The sequence below is a fragment of the Anomaloglossus baeobatrachus genome, chromosome 3 (genome assembly GCF_048569485.1).
Source record: "Anomaloglossus baeobatrachus isolate aAnoBae1 chromosome 3, aAnoBae1.hap1, whole genome shotgun sequence".
Classification (NCBI taxonomy): domain Eukaryota; kingdom Metazoa; phylum Chordata; class Amphibia; order Anura; family Aromobatidae; genus Anomaloglossus; species Anomaloglossus baeobatrachus.
In genome coordinates, this window is record NC_134355.1 from 99415559 (window position 1) to 99433265 (window position 17707).

The 17707-nt window shown below is 52.6% G+C and overlaps 1 protein-coding gene across 2 annotated transcripts in view; it reads right to left on the bottom strand.

Annotated features, from left to right (window-relative positions):
* SPTBN1 (spectrin beta, non-erythrocytic 1) overlaps positions 1-17707 on the bottom strand; it is a 298238-nt gene that overhangs the window by 11048 nt on the left and 269483 nt on the right. For both annotated transcript variants that reach the window (XM_075339341.1, XM_075339342.1), the window contains 2 exons: positions 11624-11736; positions 11450-11513 (listed from right to left, as the gene is read on the bottom strand). In XM_075339341.1, the coding sequence (XP_075195456.1) occupies positions 11450-11513; positions 11624-11736 (177 nt within the window). The remainder of the gene's footprint in view (positions 1-11449; positions 11514-11623; positions 11737-17707) is intronic.

Below are 17707 nucleotides of genomic sequence, written 5' to 3' on the forward strand. Positions count from 1 at the left end.
ACCAGGTAGCCGCCTGACACACCTGCTGAGCCGTAGCCTGGTGCCTCAAAGCCCAGGACGCACCCACGGCTCTGGTAGAATGGGCCTTCAGCCCTGAGGGAACCGGAAGCCCAGCAGAACGGTAAGCTTCGAGAATTGGTTCCTTGATCCACCGAGCCAGGCTTGATTTGGAAGCCTGTGACCCTTTACGCTGGCCAGCGACAAGGACAAAGGGTGCATCCGAGCGGCGCAGGGGCGCCGCACGAGAAATGTAGAGTCTGAGTGCTCTCACCAGATCTAATCAAGTGCAAATCCTTTTCACATTGGTGAACTGGATGAGGACAAAAAGAGGGTAAGGAGATACCCTGATTGAGATGAAAGGGGGATACCACCTTAGGGAGAAATTCCGAAACCGGACGCAGAACCACCTTGTCCTGGTGAGACACCAGGAAAGGGGCTTTGCACGACAACGCTGCTAGCTCAGACACTCTCCGAAGTGAAGTGACTGCTACTAGGAAAACCACTTTCTGCGAAAGGCGTGAGAGAGAAATATCCCTCATTGGCTCGAATGGTGGTTTCTGAAGAACCATCAGCACCCTGTTCAGATCCCAGGGTTCTAACAGCCGTTTGTAAGGAGGAACGATGTGACAAACCCCCTGCAGGAACGTGCGTACCTGTGGAAGTCTGGCTAGGCGCTTCTGGAAAAAACACAGAGCGCTGAGACTTGTCCCTTAAGGGAGCCGAGCGACAAACCCTTTTCCCATCCAAATTGAAGGAGGGACAGAGAAGGGGGCAAGGCAAATGGCCAGGGAGAAAAACCCCGAGCAGAGCACCACGACGGGAATATTTTCCACGTCCTGTGGTAGATCTTGGCGGACGTTGGTTTCCTAGCCTGTCTCATAGTGGCAATGACCTCTTGAGATAATCCTGAAGACGCTAGGATCCAGGACTCAATGGCCACACAGTCAGGTTGAGGGCCGCAGAATTCAGATGGAAAAACGGCCCTTGAGACAGCAAGTCTGGTCGGTCTGGTAGTGCCCACGGTTGGCCGACCGTGAGATGCCACAGATCCGGGTACCACGACCTCCTCGGCCAGTCTGGAGCGACGAGGATGACGCGGTGGCAGCCGGCCCTGATCTTGCGTAACACTCTGGGCAACAGTGCCAACGGAGGGAACACGTAAGTGAGCTGAAACTGCGACCAGTCCTGAACTAAGGCGTCTGCCGCCATAGCTCTGGGATCTTGAGACCGTGCCATGAACGTCGGTACCTTGTTGTTGTGCCGGGACGCCATTAGGTCGACGTCCGGCATGCCCCAGCGGCAACATATCTCCTGAAACCCGTCCTGGTGAAGGGACCATTCCCCTGCGTCCATGCCCTGGCGACTGAGAAAGTCTGCTCCCCAGTTTTCTACGCCTGGGATGTGAACTGCGGATATGGTGGAGGCTGTCGCTTCCACCCACAGTAGGATCCGCCGGACTTCCTGGAAGGCTTGCCGACTGCGTGTCCCGCCTTGGTGGTTGATGTATGCCACCGCTGTGGAGTTGTCCGACTGAATTCGGATCTGCTTGCCTTCCAACCACTGCTGGAACGCGTTTAGGGCCAGATACACTGCCCTGATCTCCAGAACATTGATCTGAAGCGAGGACTCTTGCTGAGTCCACGTACCCTGAGCCCTGTGGTGGAGAAAAACTGCTCCCCACCCTGACAGACTCGCGTCCGTCGTGACCACCGCCCAGGATGGGAGTAGGAAGGAATTCCCCCTCGATAATGAAGTGGGAAGAAGCCACCACCGAAGGGAAGCTTTGATTGCCTGAGAGAGGGAGACGTTCCTGTCGAGGGACGTCGGTTTCCTGTCCCATTTGCGTAGGATGTCCCATTGAAGAGGACGCAGGTGAAACTGCGCGAAAGGGGCTGCTTCCATTGCTGCCACCATCTTCCCGAGGAAGTGCATGAGGCGCCTCCAGGGGAGTGACTGACCTTGAAGGAGAGATTGCACCCCCGTCTGTAGTGAACGCTGCTTGTTCAGCGGAAGCTTCACTATCGCTGAGAGGGTATGAAACTCCATGCCAAGATATGTCAGCGATTGGGCCGGTGTCAGATTTGACTTTGGAAAATTGATGATCCACCCGAAACTCTGTAGACTCTCTAGAGTAGCGTTGAGGCTGTGCTGGCATGCCTCTTGGAAGCCTTGACTAGCGGATCGTCTAAGTAAGGGATCACCGAGTGACCTTGGCAGTGGAGGACCGCGACTACTGTAGCCATGACCTTGGTGAAAACCCGGGGGGCTGTCGCCAGGCCGAACGGCAGTGCCACGAACTGGAAAGTGTTCGTCTCCTATGGCGAAGCGCAGGAAGCGCTGATGCTCTGGAGCAATCGGAACGTGAAGATAAGCATCTTTGATATCGCTCGATGCAAGGAAATCTCCTTGGGACATTGAGGCGATGACGGAGCGGAGGGATTCCATCCGGAACCGCCTGGTTTTTACGTGTTTGTTGAGCAGTTGTAGGTCCAGGACAGGACGGAAAGACCCGTCGTTCTTTGGACCCACAAACAGGTTGGAGTAAAAACCGTGACCCTGTTGCTGAAGAGGAACAGGGATCCCCACTCCTTGTGCCTTCAGAGTGCCCACCGCCTGCAGAAGAGCATCGGCTCTTTCGGGGGGCGGAGATGTTCTGAAGAATCGAGTCAGAGGACGAGGGCTGAACTCTATCCTGTAACCGTGAGACAGAATGTCTCTCACCCATCGGTCTTTTACCTGTGGCAGCCAGGTGTCACAGAAGAGGGAGAGCCTGCCACCGACCGAGGATGCGGTGTGAGGCTGTCGTATGTCATGAGGAAGCCGCCTTGGTAGCGGCACCTCCGGCGGTTCCCGTAGCCACAAGGCCCCTACCGAATTGTCGGCTGCAACCGCCGTACGGCTCGCAGAGTCCAGGATAGCATTAATAGCGTAGGACGCAAATGCCGACGTTTGAGAGGTTATGGAAGCCACTAGCGGCGCAGACGTACGTGTGAGTGCGTCAATTTGGGCTTGACCCGCTGAGATAGCTTGGAGTGCCCATACTGCTGCGAATGCTGGAGCGAAAGACGCACCGATAGCCTCATAGATGGATTTGAACCAGAGCTTTATCTGTCTGGCAGTGGCATCCTTGAGTGAAGCCCCATCTTCAACTGCAACTATGGATCTAGCCGCCAGTCTAGAGATTGGAGGATCCACCTTGGGACATTGAGTCCAGCCCTTGACCACGTCAGGGGGGAAGGGATAACGTGTATCCTTAAGGCGCTTGGAAAAAACGCTTATCTGGACAAACTCGGAGTTTCTGGACTGCCTCTCTGAAGTCGGAGTGATCCAGAAACATACTCGCTGTACGCTTGGGGGACCTGAAACGGAACTTCTCTTGCTGAGAAGGTGACTCCTCTGCTGGAGGAGCTGAGGGAGAAATATCCAGCGTCATATTTATGGACGCAATAAGATCATTCACTATGGCGTCCCCATCAGGGGTATCAAGGTTGAGAGCGGCTTCAGGATCAGAATCCTGATCAGCTACCTCCGCTTCATCATACAGAGAGTCATCTCTCTGAGACCCTGAACAATGTGATGAGGTCGAGGGGATTTCCAAGCGAGCTCGCTTAGGCGGTCTGGGACTGCGGTCCGTGTCAGAGACCTCACCCTGGGATCTATGAGACACCCCGGGGGAACATTGTTGTTCCAACTGAGGGGAACTAGGGGGCAGTGATTCCACAGTGCCCATGGTCTGAGATACCAGTCTGGACTGCAAAGCTTCTAGTATTTTAGCCATAGTCTCAGAAAGTCTGTCAGTAAAAACTGCAAACTCCGTCCCTGTCCCCTGGACAGTGTTAGCTGGTTGTTCCCCCTGGGCCCCCCTTAGCAGAGGCTCCGGCTGAGTAAGTGCCACAGGGGCCCACAATGAGGGTCAGTGGAATCAGTGTTAGCTGGTTGTGCCGGTAACGTACATGCGGCGCAGGCAGCATAGTAAGCCTGTGTTTTGTTGTCCTTTGAGCAACACAACAGGGTATATAACCAGAAATCAACTGTGCACCATACAGTGTAAAGTATAGCAAACATATAAACTATAAACACACTTCTACACAAGTGGGGTCAGCACCTCAGGTGCTGCTTACCGCCCGCTTAAAGCGGTTGTGTGGCCACCCGAATCTCTGCCTGGGTCCCCCAGAGTTTGTCTCCCCTCTGCAGCGTCCTAGGAGCTGACAGGAATGGCTGCCGGCGTCCTGAGGAGAGGAGGGAGCCGTGGGCGTGACCCAGAAAGTGCGGGAGCTGGTGCCTCACTGTGCACAGTGAGGGGGGTGGAGTATGCAAAGCATGCTCCAGCCCTCAGTGCTGCCGTGCTGTACAGCGTCCCGCTCTTCCCCTGACTGGCAGGGCTGAGGGCGGGAAGAAACGGAGACTAGGCCCAAAAAGCCGGGGACTCGAGTTATAAGCGCGGCCGCCGTATAAGCGCGGCCGACGCAGAGTCCCCGGCGCACTAACAGTCCCAGCCGCGCCTCAGTAAAAACAATGGCAGCGGCGGTCAGCGCGGTAGTCCCCATACACATACACACTCAGCGACGCTGCAGTGTATAATGGCACAAAGGCGGTCAGCGCCGCGGTCCCCGGTGCACTAGCACACCCAGCAATGCTGGAGTGTTGCTGTGCGCGGTCCCCACGGGGACACAGAGTACCTTAAAGTAGCAGGGCCATGTCCCTGAACGATACCCGGCTCCTATCCAGCAGGCTCCTCAGGAGTTGTGGATGAAGCACGGTCTCAGTGCCTGGAGACCGATGGGATCCCACTTCACCCAGAGCCCTAAGGGGGATGGGGAAGGAAAACAGCATGTGGGCTCCAGCCTCCGTACCCGCAATGGATACCTCAACCTTAACAACACCGCCGACAAGAGTGGGGTGAGAAGGGAGCATGCTGGGGGCCCTATATGGGCCCACTTTTCTTCCATCCGACATAGTCAGCAGCTGCTGCTGACTAATCTGTGGAGCTATGTGTGCAGGTCTGCCTCCTTCGCACAAAGCAAAAAACTGAGGAGCCCGTGGGAGCACGGGGGGTGTATAGGCAGAAGGGGAGGGGCTTTACACTTTTAGTGTAATACTTTGTGCGGCCTCCGGAGGCATAGCCTATACACCCAATTGTCTGGGTCTCCCAATGGAGCGACAAAGAAAGTTATAGTACATAACAAAAATCTTGCCCAGCCTACTTTTACCCTTAGTATCAAAAGAGGGTGAAGACTCAACAAGCGATGTCTACAGTTACGTTCTCTTGGTTTTGGAGCAACCTCTGATTTGACGAATATCTCCAGGCATGATACAAGGCTGGGAACAGAACGGCTACATAAGGGGCTACTTCACAGACCTTTTTACCAATGTAGTATAGCCTGCAAACTACTTAAGCCGGGAAATCCTGTACTACACAAATCTTAAAAGGGGTTGTCCACTACTCAAACAACCCCTTCTCAATTGCTATATTCCAATATTTAAAGTACAAACAGCTTATACTCCCCTCCGGTGCTGGCGCAGTTGTTCTGCCGTGTGAACCTAGAAGCCAATCACCGTCCGCTAATGGATCGCTTCACTTGCACTGCCTTCTGACATTCAGGGGGACGTCTGAGAGCAGTAGGTCTTACACCTTTCCGATGACCGTTTCGTCTGACATAAGTGAAAGTGAGGAGGCCCATTAGCGGTAACTGTCTGCAGGGCTCACAAGTACAGGTTGCTTTTATTTTGCCCTGAGGAATATAGCAAGTGAGAAGTGGACAACCCCTTTTAACCCTTGGATTGCACAGGTAGAGCTCCATTGCAGGTGTACAAATGTGGCAAATGTCTAGAAAAATAAAAAAAATTAAGTGAAAAGTGAAGTTGTCCAGGCAAATATTTAAAGGGACTGTCAGCTCAAATTGACTGTACAAACCAAGCACAGGCGCTCGTCCAACATGGCGTGGACAACAAGTTCATTGCACCTTCCCACTTGCTTAATTATTTCAATCTATATTTCCCCCCTCTTTTGATTGACAGCCCTGTCTCCTTAGAGCCAGAGAAAGGCAGCGAGAGGGGAAAAAGCAGCTGGGACGGTGCTCTGAACTCTTTCCCCACGCCAAGGGTGCACAAAGCGCCAGTACCGGCAGACCAGTATAAAGGGGGCGCAGTATATATCGTAGTAGCAAATAACAGGTGAATTGTTTTAATATCCTGGTCCCATCACATATGAGAACTGCTGGCTGGTAAGAAAGCGGCATTAATCTGGTGTATGTAAGCGTCAATAATAATCCACACGTGGACTAGGAAAGCAGACACGCTCACGTCGTTACTCGTACACACACTATACGTGGATATATAAGTCGCTTTCCATTGCAGCATTAAACACATAACGACAAATAAAATGGAAGCTCGCATGACAAATGAACACAAACGTGCTGAACATGTAGAAATGAACAAGCAAATAAACTTTAATGAGCACATGCGTATCTGGCATGCCGGCAGCACAGCGGTTATGGTGACATTGACCTCCCACGGTGGTTAGTCCTGTGATCTGGTCAGTGACGCGTGATGGACGGAAATCATTAGTGACATGCAAACATGGTTCACTGGATTCAGATGCACAAAGCTATAGCTCCATTTGATTGATATGTTGGAGTCTCTGCACCATTTTATTGACTTTCTGGTAAAATATAGCTCAAAAAATAAAGTTAAAAATATTTAAATATAATAGTCATATGTTTAGATAAGAAATACATTTAAATAATCATAGTATTAGTATCATGGATTGAGAACTGCTGCCTACATCTCACTGGGGCGGCCATCTGCGACTTCAGACCCATCGTCAACAAGGACTTTCCCACAAGTACCAAGCTTTATTAAAGGGTTTTTCCAGTTTCAGAAAACCCCTGTCCCCAGGTGTCCCCATTCGACGGAGAGGCCTCCACCCCCCCCCCCATTCGACGGAGAGGCCCTCCCCCCTCCCCATTCGACGGAGAGGCCCTCCCCCCTCCCCATTCGACGGAGAGGCCCTCCCCCCTCCCCATTCGACGGAGAGGCCCTCCCCCCTCCCCATTCGACGGAGAGGCCTCCACCCCCTCCCCATTCGACGGAGAGGCCTCCACCCCCTCCCCATTCGACGGAGAGGCCTCCACCCCCCCCCCATTCGACGGAGAGGCCCTCCCCCCTCCCCATTCGACCATTCGACGGAGAGGCCCTCCCCCCTCCCCATTCGACGGAGAGGCCCTCCCCCCCTCCCCATTCGACGGAGAGGCCCTCCCCCCTCCCCATTCGACGGAGAGGCCCTCCCCCCCCCCCCCCCCATTCGACGGAGAGGCCCTCCCCCCTCCCCATTCGACGGAGAGGCCCTCCCCCCTCCCCATTCGACGGAGAGGCCCTCCCCCCTCCCCATTCGACGGAGAGGCCCTCCCCCCTCCCCATTCGACGGAGAGGCCTCCACCCCCTCCCCATTCGACGGAGAGGCCTCCACCCCCCCCCCCATTCGACGGAGAGGCCCTCCCCCCTCCCCATTCGACGGAGAGGCCCTCCCCCCTCCCCATTCGACGGAGAGGCCCTCCCCCCTCCCCATTCGACGGAGAGGCCTCCACCCCCCTCCCCATTCGACGGAGAGGCCTCCACCCCCCCCCCATTCGACGGAGAGGCCCTCCCCCCTCCCCATTCGACCATTCGACGGAGAGGCCCTCCCCCCTCCCCATTCGACGGAGAGGCCCTCCCCCCTCCCCATTCGACGGAGAGGCCCTCCCCCCTCCCCATTCGACGGAGAGGCCCTCCCCCCTCCCCATTCGACGGAGAGGCCCTCCCCCCTCCCCATTCGACGGAGAGGCCCTCCCCCCTCCCCATTCGACGGAGAGGCCCTCCCCCCTCCCCATTCGACGGAGAGGCCCTCCCCCCTCCCCATTCGACGGAGAGGCCCCCCCCCTCCCCATTCGACGGAGAGGCCCCCCCCTCCCCATTCGACGGAGAGGCCCCCCCCTCCCCATTCGACGGAGAGGCCCCCCCCTCCCCATTCGACGGAGAGGCCCCCCCTCCCCATTCGACGGAGAGGCCCCCCCCTCCCCATTCGACGGAGAGGCCCCCCCCTCCGACGGAGAGGCGCCCCCCCCTCTCCCCATTCGACGGAGAGGCGCCCCCCCCTCCCCATTCGACGGAGAGGCCCCCCCCCTCCCCATTCGACGGAGAGGCCCCCCCCTCCCCATTCGACGGAGAGGCCCCCCCTCCCCATTCGACAAAGCCGCCGCCGCCACCATTCGACGGAGCGGCCGCCGCCACCATTCAACGGAGCGGCTGTCCCCATCAACGGCACAACCGCCACCATCAACGGTGAGTTGGACCTAGAAAGGGTGAGTAAAAGTAGGCTTTTGGGTTTTTTAAATTAAAAAACTCCACATGTGGACAGGGATTTTCTCAAACCGGAAAACCAATTTAATGCCACTAGATCTGATGAATCTACAGCATGGCTGCCTCAGTTGTGTGCAGGTTGCAGGTGCAGCTTAAAGAGGTGATCTAGGATTAGGAATAAAGACAATTTAGTTTTTCTCCTAGAAAGTGCGCCATGGTTGTCTGGGATGGCGCTATATCTGGGAGAAAAGAAAAGCACACTTTTTTAATTAATTCTGGATAATCTCTTTAAAAAATTGCATTCATATGGTCATTAATAAACAAATCATATATAATCAGCAATAATTAATAAACGGTAGAGAGACTCTTTCTAGGTGGAATAATACAGAGATTGAAAAATGAAATGTTAACAGAAATAACAAATGACTTGTGATTTTCCTGATAAAAGGGGGGACAAAAAAAATAGAATATACTCAGTAAAAAGAAGAAATGATGAAAAACATTAGTTATGTGATTGTAATCAAGATGCTGACAATTAGAAAACAAAGGAAGATAAAAATGAATGGCTGCTACTCGGATCTGAAGAGGGAAACATTCGGAGAATCATGGAGACAACTTCCATTCTAGAAGAGTGGAGACCATCCATTGCTCCCGTTCTTCTACATACAGTAACAGGCGCTCTCCAGTGGGTCTAATGGATTTGATCAATTATTTGTAATTTTGGTAAACTGCAGAGAATCAGATGCAAACACACTGCAGATTCTGCATTCAGAACTTCAAGGGGTTTTCACATCCCAAACATGATGACATACCGCTAGGATCGTTGGTGTTCTCCATCACTGATCCTGGGAATGAAGGTGTTGCAGGGCCGGGGGGATTGGTGTGGAGATACCCCTGTACAAAAGCCCAGGCCCCGAGTGTGCATAGAACTACAGTGCAGCCTGATTTACAGGAATTAAGGGGCTGCAGGGCTAAGGGAGGGTGGGGGTACTACAACCTGACTTATGGGAATGAAGGGGCTGCAGGGTCAGGGGAAACCCCTGCACAGAGGCGCAGGCCCCAGGTGTGCATAGAACTACAGTGCGGCCTGATTTACAGGAATTAAGGGGCTGCAGGGCCGGGGGGGACGGGGGAGGGAGAGGTTATATACCCGTGCACGGAGGCCCAGGCTCATGGTGTGCATGGAACTACAGTGCATGCCCGATTTATGGGAATGGACGGGCTGCAGGATTAGGGGAAACCCCTGCACAGAGGCCCAGGCCCCGGGTGTGCATAGAACTACAGTGCGGCCTAATTTACAGGAATTAAGGGTCTGCAGGGCCGGGGTGGATGGGGTGGGGTGGGGGGGGGGCGGGAGAGGGGGAGGTTGTATTCCCTTGCACAGAGGCCCAGGCTCATGGTGTGCATGGAACTACAGTGCATGCCCGATTTATGGGAATGAAGAGGCTGCAAGGTCGGGGGGATACCGATGCACAGAGGCCCAGGTCCAGGGTGTGCATGGAACTACAGTGCGGCCCGATTTACGGGATGATGACAAACTGCACATCCACTATTATAAGGGAACAGGACACTAGAAAAGTGCGGCATCCCTTTTAGGATAGGTGGTCAGATCCTCAGCAGTAATAATCACTGGGATATGCCATCGGATATGTTATCACTTTAGAAATTGGGAAAACCACTTTAATCTAAGTACTTTAAGGCATCATGGTTATAAACGACGAATACTATGTGGTAAAATCGTCACCACCTTTATTCAATGGTACATGTAACACATTTCCTTTACTTTGCACACCTCTAGTAAAGGCCAGCGTCGGGACTAAAACCAAGAATACCTGCGGCTCTGTACTATGGAGTCATACACTCGCCATGTGCTGCAATAAGGCACCTCAAGACCTCATCATACTATGGAGATATTTTTTCCTATGAGCAATGGATAAAATCTCATGCCTTGTGTTTCTGCTGGCTCTATATTCGGTATCCAACAAAAACCCCCACAACTTACGCCCAATATGAAATTTCAGCCATACAGAGGTCATTATGGTCCTGTACAGACCTTATACTGTCATGTAAATGAGGCCATATTAGGGGTCTGTACACACCCGCAGTTCAGCAAGTCTAAACAGTCTCAATGCTGCCATCTAGTGGACACCAAAAATATTACATCACTGACTGCAGTGCGCTCCTCATCAATGGTGTAAGTCTACAAGTTAGTAAAAGCTGGAAAGAAAATTCTAAACTCAAGTATTTAAGTATTGTAATAACAAGTATGAATACTATAAAGTCTGGAACAAGTCACAATTTTAGACACTACTTAAATATCAATACATTAATGGGATCTGGTGAAGCAATCCAAATGGGACTACTGGGCAAATTGCACTTCCACATGGTTACATCTCTGAGGTCTGCATCCAAAGGACTAATTAGTAACTGGAAATGAAAAAGGGGAATTCTGGCTGGAATATTACTGGAATAGACAACGATTTATAAAGAAATAAAATAAGCCCGAAATCTGCTGCACTAAATTCTGCTCAAGCATGTTTCAGTTGCGTAATATAGTCTCTTGCACACAAAAAAAAAAAAAAAAAAAAAAAAAAAAAAAGCAAAAAAATAACGGATAATAGTTCTATATAGAGTTAAAAGGGTTGTTGTATTAATGGGTCCATGGTAATGCTAAAAGTAAAGAGAATAAATAAAAATCCCCAAAACTCACTTACCAGACCCCTCACCGCTCCTCCATTCTGATAAGGAAGCCAGGAGACCAATGGGGACGCTGGAGCAGAATGGAGGAGGGGTGGGGGGCTGGTATGTGAGGATTGTTACTATGTCCTTTAGTATCAGACAACCCTTAGAGTACAAAGTCAAGAAAAATACATGTGAAATATCCATCTAGTACCTGCAATTAATCAAGGCAAATAAACAAACTATGTTAAATGGTATAGACAGTACATCCCAGTGGGTTTGGGTCAAAAAGTACCAGAATCAGGTTTTTTTTTCAGGGGGGGGGGGGGTTGTAGAAATGGAGGGTTTACAGTCCAGACCACTGCCTGTCATTGGCTGTTCTTCGGCTAATCAAGTTTTTGTAGCTTTGGTAGTTTTGGGAGCGGTAACTAACCCGTGGTGAATCCTGGTCGGATGGCAATCCATTTTGGGAAATCTGTTCTTCTTTTGTTCCATCCCTAAATTTAAAAAAAAAAAAAAAAAAAAAGTAGTCAGAAGGACATTTTTATTTTTTTTTTATTTTACAGGGAGAAGGGGGGGGGGGGGGAGATGGAGACACAACTTTTACCATTGTTGTGGTGAATCCCCTTCTTCAGAAACCTTAGGGCTCATCTCCGGGGTGGGCGGCTGCCTCTTCCTCTCCTCTTCTTCCTGCAGACGACGAACTTCCAGTAACTCCAACTACAAGAAAATGGAGGGAGAATTTACATCAAAGTAACACGAGGTTATAAGTGGGGATCGACGCCAAATTTATAAACAAGAATGTAAGCTAGGAAGCCATATTTATGCCGCTTTGACACGAATTTAGGAAAAGGTCTATGAAGGAATAAATGAGAGAAGGGAATTTTGTTTACTTACCGTAAATTCCTTTTCTTCTAGCTCCTATTGGGAGACCCAGACAATTGGGGTGTATAGCTTCTGCCTCTGGAGGCCACACAAAGTATTACACTTTAAAAAGTGTAACCCCTCCCCTCTGCCTATACACCCTCCCGTGCATCACGGGCCCATCAGTTTTGGTGCAAAAGCAGGAAGGAGGAAACTTATAAATTGGTCTAAGGTAAATCAATCCGAAGGATGTTCGGAGAACTGAAAACCATGAACCAAAAGAACAATTCAACATGAACAACATGTGTACACAAAAAAAACAACCAGCCCGAAGGGAACAGGGGCGGGTGCTGGGTCTCCCAATAGGGAGCTAGAAGAAAAGGAATTTACGGTAAGTAACAAAATTCCCTTCTTCTTTGTCGCTCCATTGGGAGACCCAGACAATTGGGACATCCAAAAGCAGTCCCTGGGTGGGTAAAAGAATACCTCGATAAAAAAGAGCCGAAACGGCCCCCTCTTACAGGTGGCAACCGCCCGCCTGAAGGACTCGCCTACCTAGACTGGCGTCTGCCGAAGCATAGGTATGCACCTGATAGTGTGCAGTGTGTGAAAGTGTGCAGACTAGACCAGGTAGCTGCCTGACACACCTGCTAAGCCGTAGCCCGGTGCCCGCAATGCCCAGGACGCACCCACGGCTCTGGTAGAATGGGCTTTCAGCCCTGAAGGAAGCGGAAGCCCAGAAGAACGGTAGGCTTCAATAATCGGTTCCTTGATCCACCGAGCCAAGGTTGACTTGGAAGCCTGCGAACCCTTACGCTGGCCAGCGACAAGGACAAAGAGCGCATCTGAACGACGCAGGGGCGCCGTGCGAGACACGTAGTGTCGGAGTGCTCTCACTAGATCTAAGGAGTGCAAATCCTTTTCACATTGGTGAATTGGATTAGGGCAAAATGAAGGTAAGGAGATATCCTGATTGAGATGAAAAGGAGATACCACCTTAGGGAGAAATTCCGGAACAGGACGCAGAACCACCTTGTCCTGGTGAAACACCAGGAAGGGGGCTTTGCATGACAGCGCTGCAAGCTCCGACACTCTACGGAGTGATGTAACTGCACTAGAAATGCCACTTTCTGCGAAAGACGTGATAAAGAGACATCCCGCAGCGGCTCGAAAGGTGGTTTCTGAAGAGCCGTTAGCACCCTGTTAAGGTCCAGGGTTCCAGCGGACGCTTGTAAGGTGGGACTATGTGGCAAACTCCCTGCAGGAACGTGCGGACCTGCGGAAGCCTGGCTAGGCGCTTTTGAAAAAATACGGAGAGCGCCGATACTTGTCCCTTGAGAGAGCGAGTGACAAACCCTTGTCCATTCCGGATTGAAGGAATGAAAGAAAAGTGGGTAAGGCAAACGGCCATGGAGTAAAACCATTATCAGAGCACCAGGATAAGAAGATTTGCCAAGACCTGTAATAGATCTTGGCGGACGTTGGTTTCCTGGCCTGTCTCATGGTGGCAATGACATCCTGAGATAACCCTGAAGACGCTAGGAGCCAGGACTCAATGGCCACACAGTCAGGTTGAGGGCCACAGAGTTCAGATGGAAAAACTGCACTTGTGACAGCAAGTCTGGGCGGTCTGGAAGCGCCCACGGTTGACCCACCGTGAGATGCCACAGATCCGGGTACCACGACCGCCTCGGCCAATCTGGAGCGACGAGAATGGCGCGACGGCAGTCGGACCTGATCTTGCGTAACACTCTGGGCAGCATCGCCAGAGGAGGAAACACATAAGGCAGTCGAAACTGCGATAGAGAATTGGGAAGGAGCCACCACTGAAGAGACGTCTTGGTTGCAAGGGAAAGAGAGACGTTCCTGTCGAGGGAAGTCGACCTCCTGTCCCATTTGCGGAGAATGTCCCATTGGAGTGGTCGCAGATGGAATTGCACGAACGGCACTGCCTCCATCTTCCCCAGGAAGTGCATGAGGCGCCTCAAGGGGTGTGACTGACCCCGAAGAAGAGATTGCACCCCTGCCTGCAGAGAAAGCTGTTTGTCCAGCGGTAGCTTGACTACCGCTGACTGTGTATGAAAACTCCATCCCGAGGTAAGTCAGTGATTGGGTCGGTGTCAACTTGGATTTTGGCAAGTTGATGATCCACCCGAACTGCTGGAGAGTCGCCAGAGCGACGGTAAGGCTGTGTTGACACGCCACCCGAGAAGGTGCCCTGACTAGGAGATCGTCTAAGTAGGGAATCACCGAGTGACCCTGAGAGTGTAGGACCGCCACGACGGATGCCATGACTTTGGTGAACACCCGTGGGGCTGTCGCCAGGCCGAAAGGCAATGCCACGAACTGAAGGTGTTCGTCCCCGATGGCGAAACGCAAGAAGCGTTGATGTTCGGGTGCGATCGGCACGTGGAGATAAGCATCCTTGATGTCGATCGATGCTAGGAAGTCTCCTTGTGACATCGAGGCGATGACCGAGCGGAGAGATTCCATCCGAAACCTTCTGGTGCTCACATGTCTGTTGAGTAGTTTGAGGTCCAGAACGGGACGGAATGATCCGTCCTCCTTTGGCACCACGAACAAGTTGGAGTAAAAGCCGCGACCACGTTCCTGAGGGGGAACGGGGATCACAACTCCTTCTGTCTTCAGAGCGTCCACTGCCTGAAAAAGTGCGTCGGCCCGAGCGGGGGGCAGAGAGGTTCTGAAGAAACGAGTCGGAGGACGAGAGCTGAACTCTATCCTGTAACCGTGAGACAGAATGTCTCTCACCCATCTGTCTTGAACATGTGGCCACCAGGTGTCGCAAAAGCGGGAGAGCCTGCCACCGACCGAGGATGCGGCTCGGGGATGCCGAGAGTCATGAGGAGGCCGCCTTGGAGGCAGTGCCTCCTGCGGCCTTTTGGGGGCGTGATTTGGACCGCCACGCATAGGAGTTCCTCTGGCCTTTCTCCGGCCTGCTGGACGAAGAGGATTGGGGCTTGGCGGAGGGACGAAAGGACCGAAACCTTGATTGTATTTTTCGTTGCTGAGGTCTCTTAGGTTTGGATTGGGGTAAGGAGGAGTCCTTTCCCTTGGATTCCTTAATAATCTCATCCAATCGTTCGCCAAACAAGCAGTCGCCAGAAAACGGCAAACCGGTTAAGAACCTCTTGGAGGCCGAGTCTGCCTTCCATTCGCGCAGCCACATGGCCCTGCGGACTGCCACAGAATTAGCGGATGCCACCGCTGTACGGCTAGCAGAGTCTAGGACTGCGTTCATGGCGTAGGAAGAAAAAGCTGACACTTGAGAAGTCAAAGACGCAACCTGCGGAGCAGAATTACGTGTGACCGCATTAATCTCAGCCAGACAAGCTGAGATAGCTTGGAGTGCCCACACGGCTGCAAAGGCCGGGGCAAAAGACGCGCCCGTGGCTTCATAGATGGATTTCACCAGGAGCTCTATCTGCCTGTCAGTGGCATCTTTTAGTGATGAGCCATCTGCAACCGATACCACAGATCTAGCCGCCAGCCTAGAGACTGGAGGATCCGCCTTGGGACATTGAGCCCAACCCTTAACTACGTCAGAGGGGAAGGGGTAACGTGTGTCATAAGGCGCTTAGTAAAGCGCTTGTCCGGAACCGCTCTGGGCTTCTGGACAGCATCTCTGAAGTTAGAGTGATCGAAAAACGCACTACGTGTACGTTTGGGGAACCTAAACTGGTGTTTCTCCTGCTGAGACGCTGACTCCTCTACAGTAGGAGGCGGGGGAGAGAGATCCAACACCTGGTTGATGGACGAGATAAGATCATTCACTAAGGCGTCCCCTTCAGGTGTATCAAGGTTAAGAGCGACGTCAGGGTCAGAGCCCTGAGCTGCGACGTCCGCCTCGTCCTCCAGAGAGTCCTCAAGCTGGGAACCCGAGCAGCGTGAAGAAGTCGGGGAAGATTCCCAGCGAGCCCGCTTAGCCTGTCTATGACTGTGGTCCGGGCAGGAGTCCTCCACGTGAGACCTAGGGCCCAACCTGGGAGCGCGCTGCGGCGCGGACCGAGAGGGGCCTGGAGGCGACGATCCAACAGGGGCAGGGGCCTGTGTAAGGACCGGTCTGGACTGCAAAGCTTCTAGCAGCTTGGCAGACCATTTGTCCATAGACTGAGCCATGGATTGTGAAAGTGACTCAGAGTTTCTCAGCAAAAGAGGCGAACTCTGTCCCTGCCGCCTGGACAGGGGGAGCAGGGGGGTCTACATGAGCCGAGGGGCCCACTAGTGACCGAGGCTCCGGCTGAGCAAGCGAAACAGGGGGTCGAGCATTGCTCACAGTGAGGGTAGGTGGAACCCGCAGGTAACATAGGCCCACAAGAGGTACAGGCCGCAAAAAAACCCTGTGCCTTAGCAGATTTGCTCCTTGTGGACGACATGCTGTTGTCTCCTAGGAGAGTGATCACTGAGGGTATATGGGAAAGGGTATACAGCCCGACCGAACAGAAATATATATATATATATATATATATATATATATATAAATACGTATCTATTCCGGCACCCTAGGCGGACCAGCACCGGGTGACCGGTGTGGCTTACCGACCGCTAAAAAGCGGAAGGTGTGTCCTCCAGATTCCCTGCCTTAGGTCTCCCAGAGCTGCAGAGCTCTTTCCTGATAATCCTCCACCGGCAGAATGCCAAAAAAAAATGGCTGCCGGAGCTCTCAGGGGAGGAGTGGAGCCGTGGGCGGCGCTAGGAAAGTACGGGAATCTGGGGTCCCCACAGTGATCAGTGAGGGGGGAGGAAACATACAGGATGCTCCGGCCCTCACAACCGACGTCAGGTCGGCAGTCCCGCCCTTACCCCTGACAGGCAGGCCCGGGGGCGGGATTTTTGCTACTAGGCCGCGATGAAGCTGGGGACTAAATTTAAGACCGCGGCCGACAAGCAGGCGCGGTCGGCGCGGAAGTCCGCCGGTCTTCTCAAATCAGCAGCTGCTGCAGCGTCCGGGAAGAAGGCGCTCCGTGCACAGTCCCCATGGGGACACAGAGTACCTTAGAGATGCAGGGCCCGGTCCCTGAGGATGAATAGACTCCTGTCCGGCAGATTCCCACAGGGGCTGCGGAGGGAGCACGGTCCCAGTAAAGGGATGACCGGTCAGGATCCCACTTCTCCCAGAGCCGCTAAGGGATGGTGAAGGAGACGGCATGAGGCTCCGGCCTTTGTACCCGCAATGGGTACCTCAACCTTAACAGCACCGCCGACGTAGTGGGGTGAGAAGGGAACATGCCGGGGGCCCCGTGAGGGCCCTCTTTTCTTCCAACCGATATAACTAATATGAGAATGCATGAGCGGATGTGTGCCTCCTTCCACACAAAGCATAAAACTGAGGAGCCCGTGATGCACGGGAGGGTGTATAGGCAGAGGGGAGGGGTTACACTTTTTAAAGTGTAATACTTTGTGTGGCCTCCGGAGGCAGAAGCTATACACCCAATTGTCTGGGTCTCCCAATGGAGCGACAAAGAAATAAAGTTTGGGTGGTAGGATCTCGCTCTGCCATCAGTATTTAGGTAACTGCGTTTTGTTGGAAGCCTCGCAATGTCAAGTGGTGATCACAAGGTGAAGAGATTATTGGTGAAAATCAATTGGAATGAAATTAAAGAACTATTTTCTATTAAAGGGGTTTTGCACTTTAAAAAAAAGGAATTTGCAAACAGTTGATTTAAAAAAAATTAAAAATTTTTTTAAAAAAGGTACTCTTACCATCTCTCTGCCTCTGTTCTAGTCTCTGCATTTTAGCTGCTGTGGTGATGTCACAACTACAGCACACATCACTGCTGCAGCCATTCACTGAGATCAGCAGCGGTGA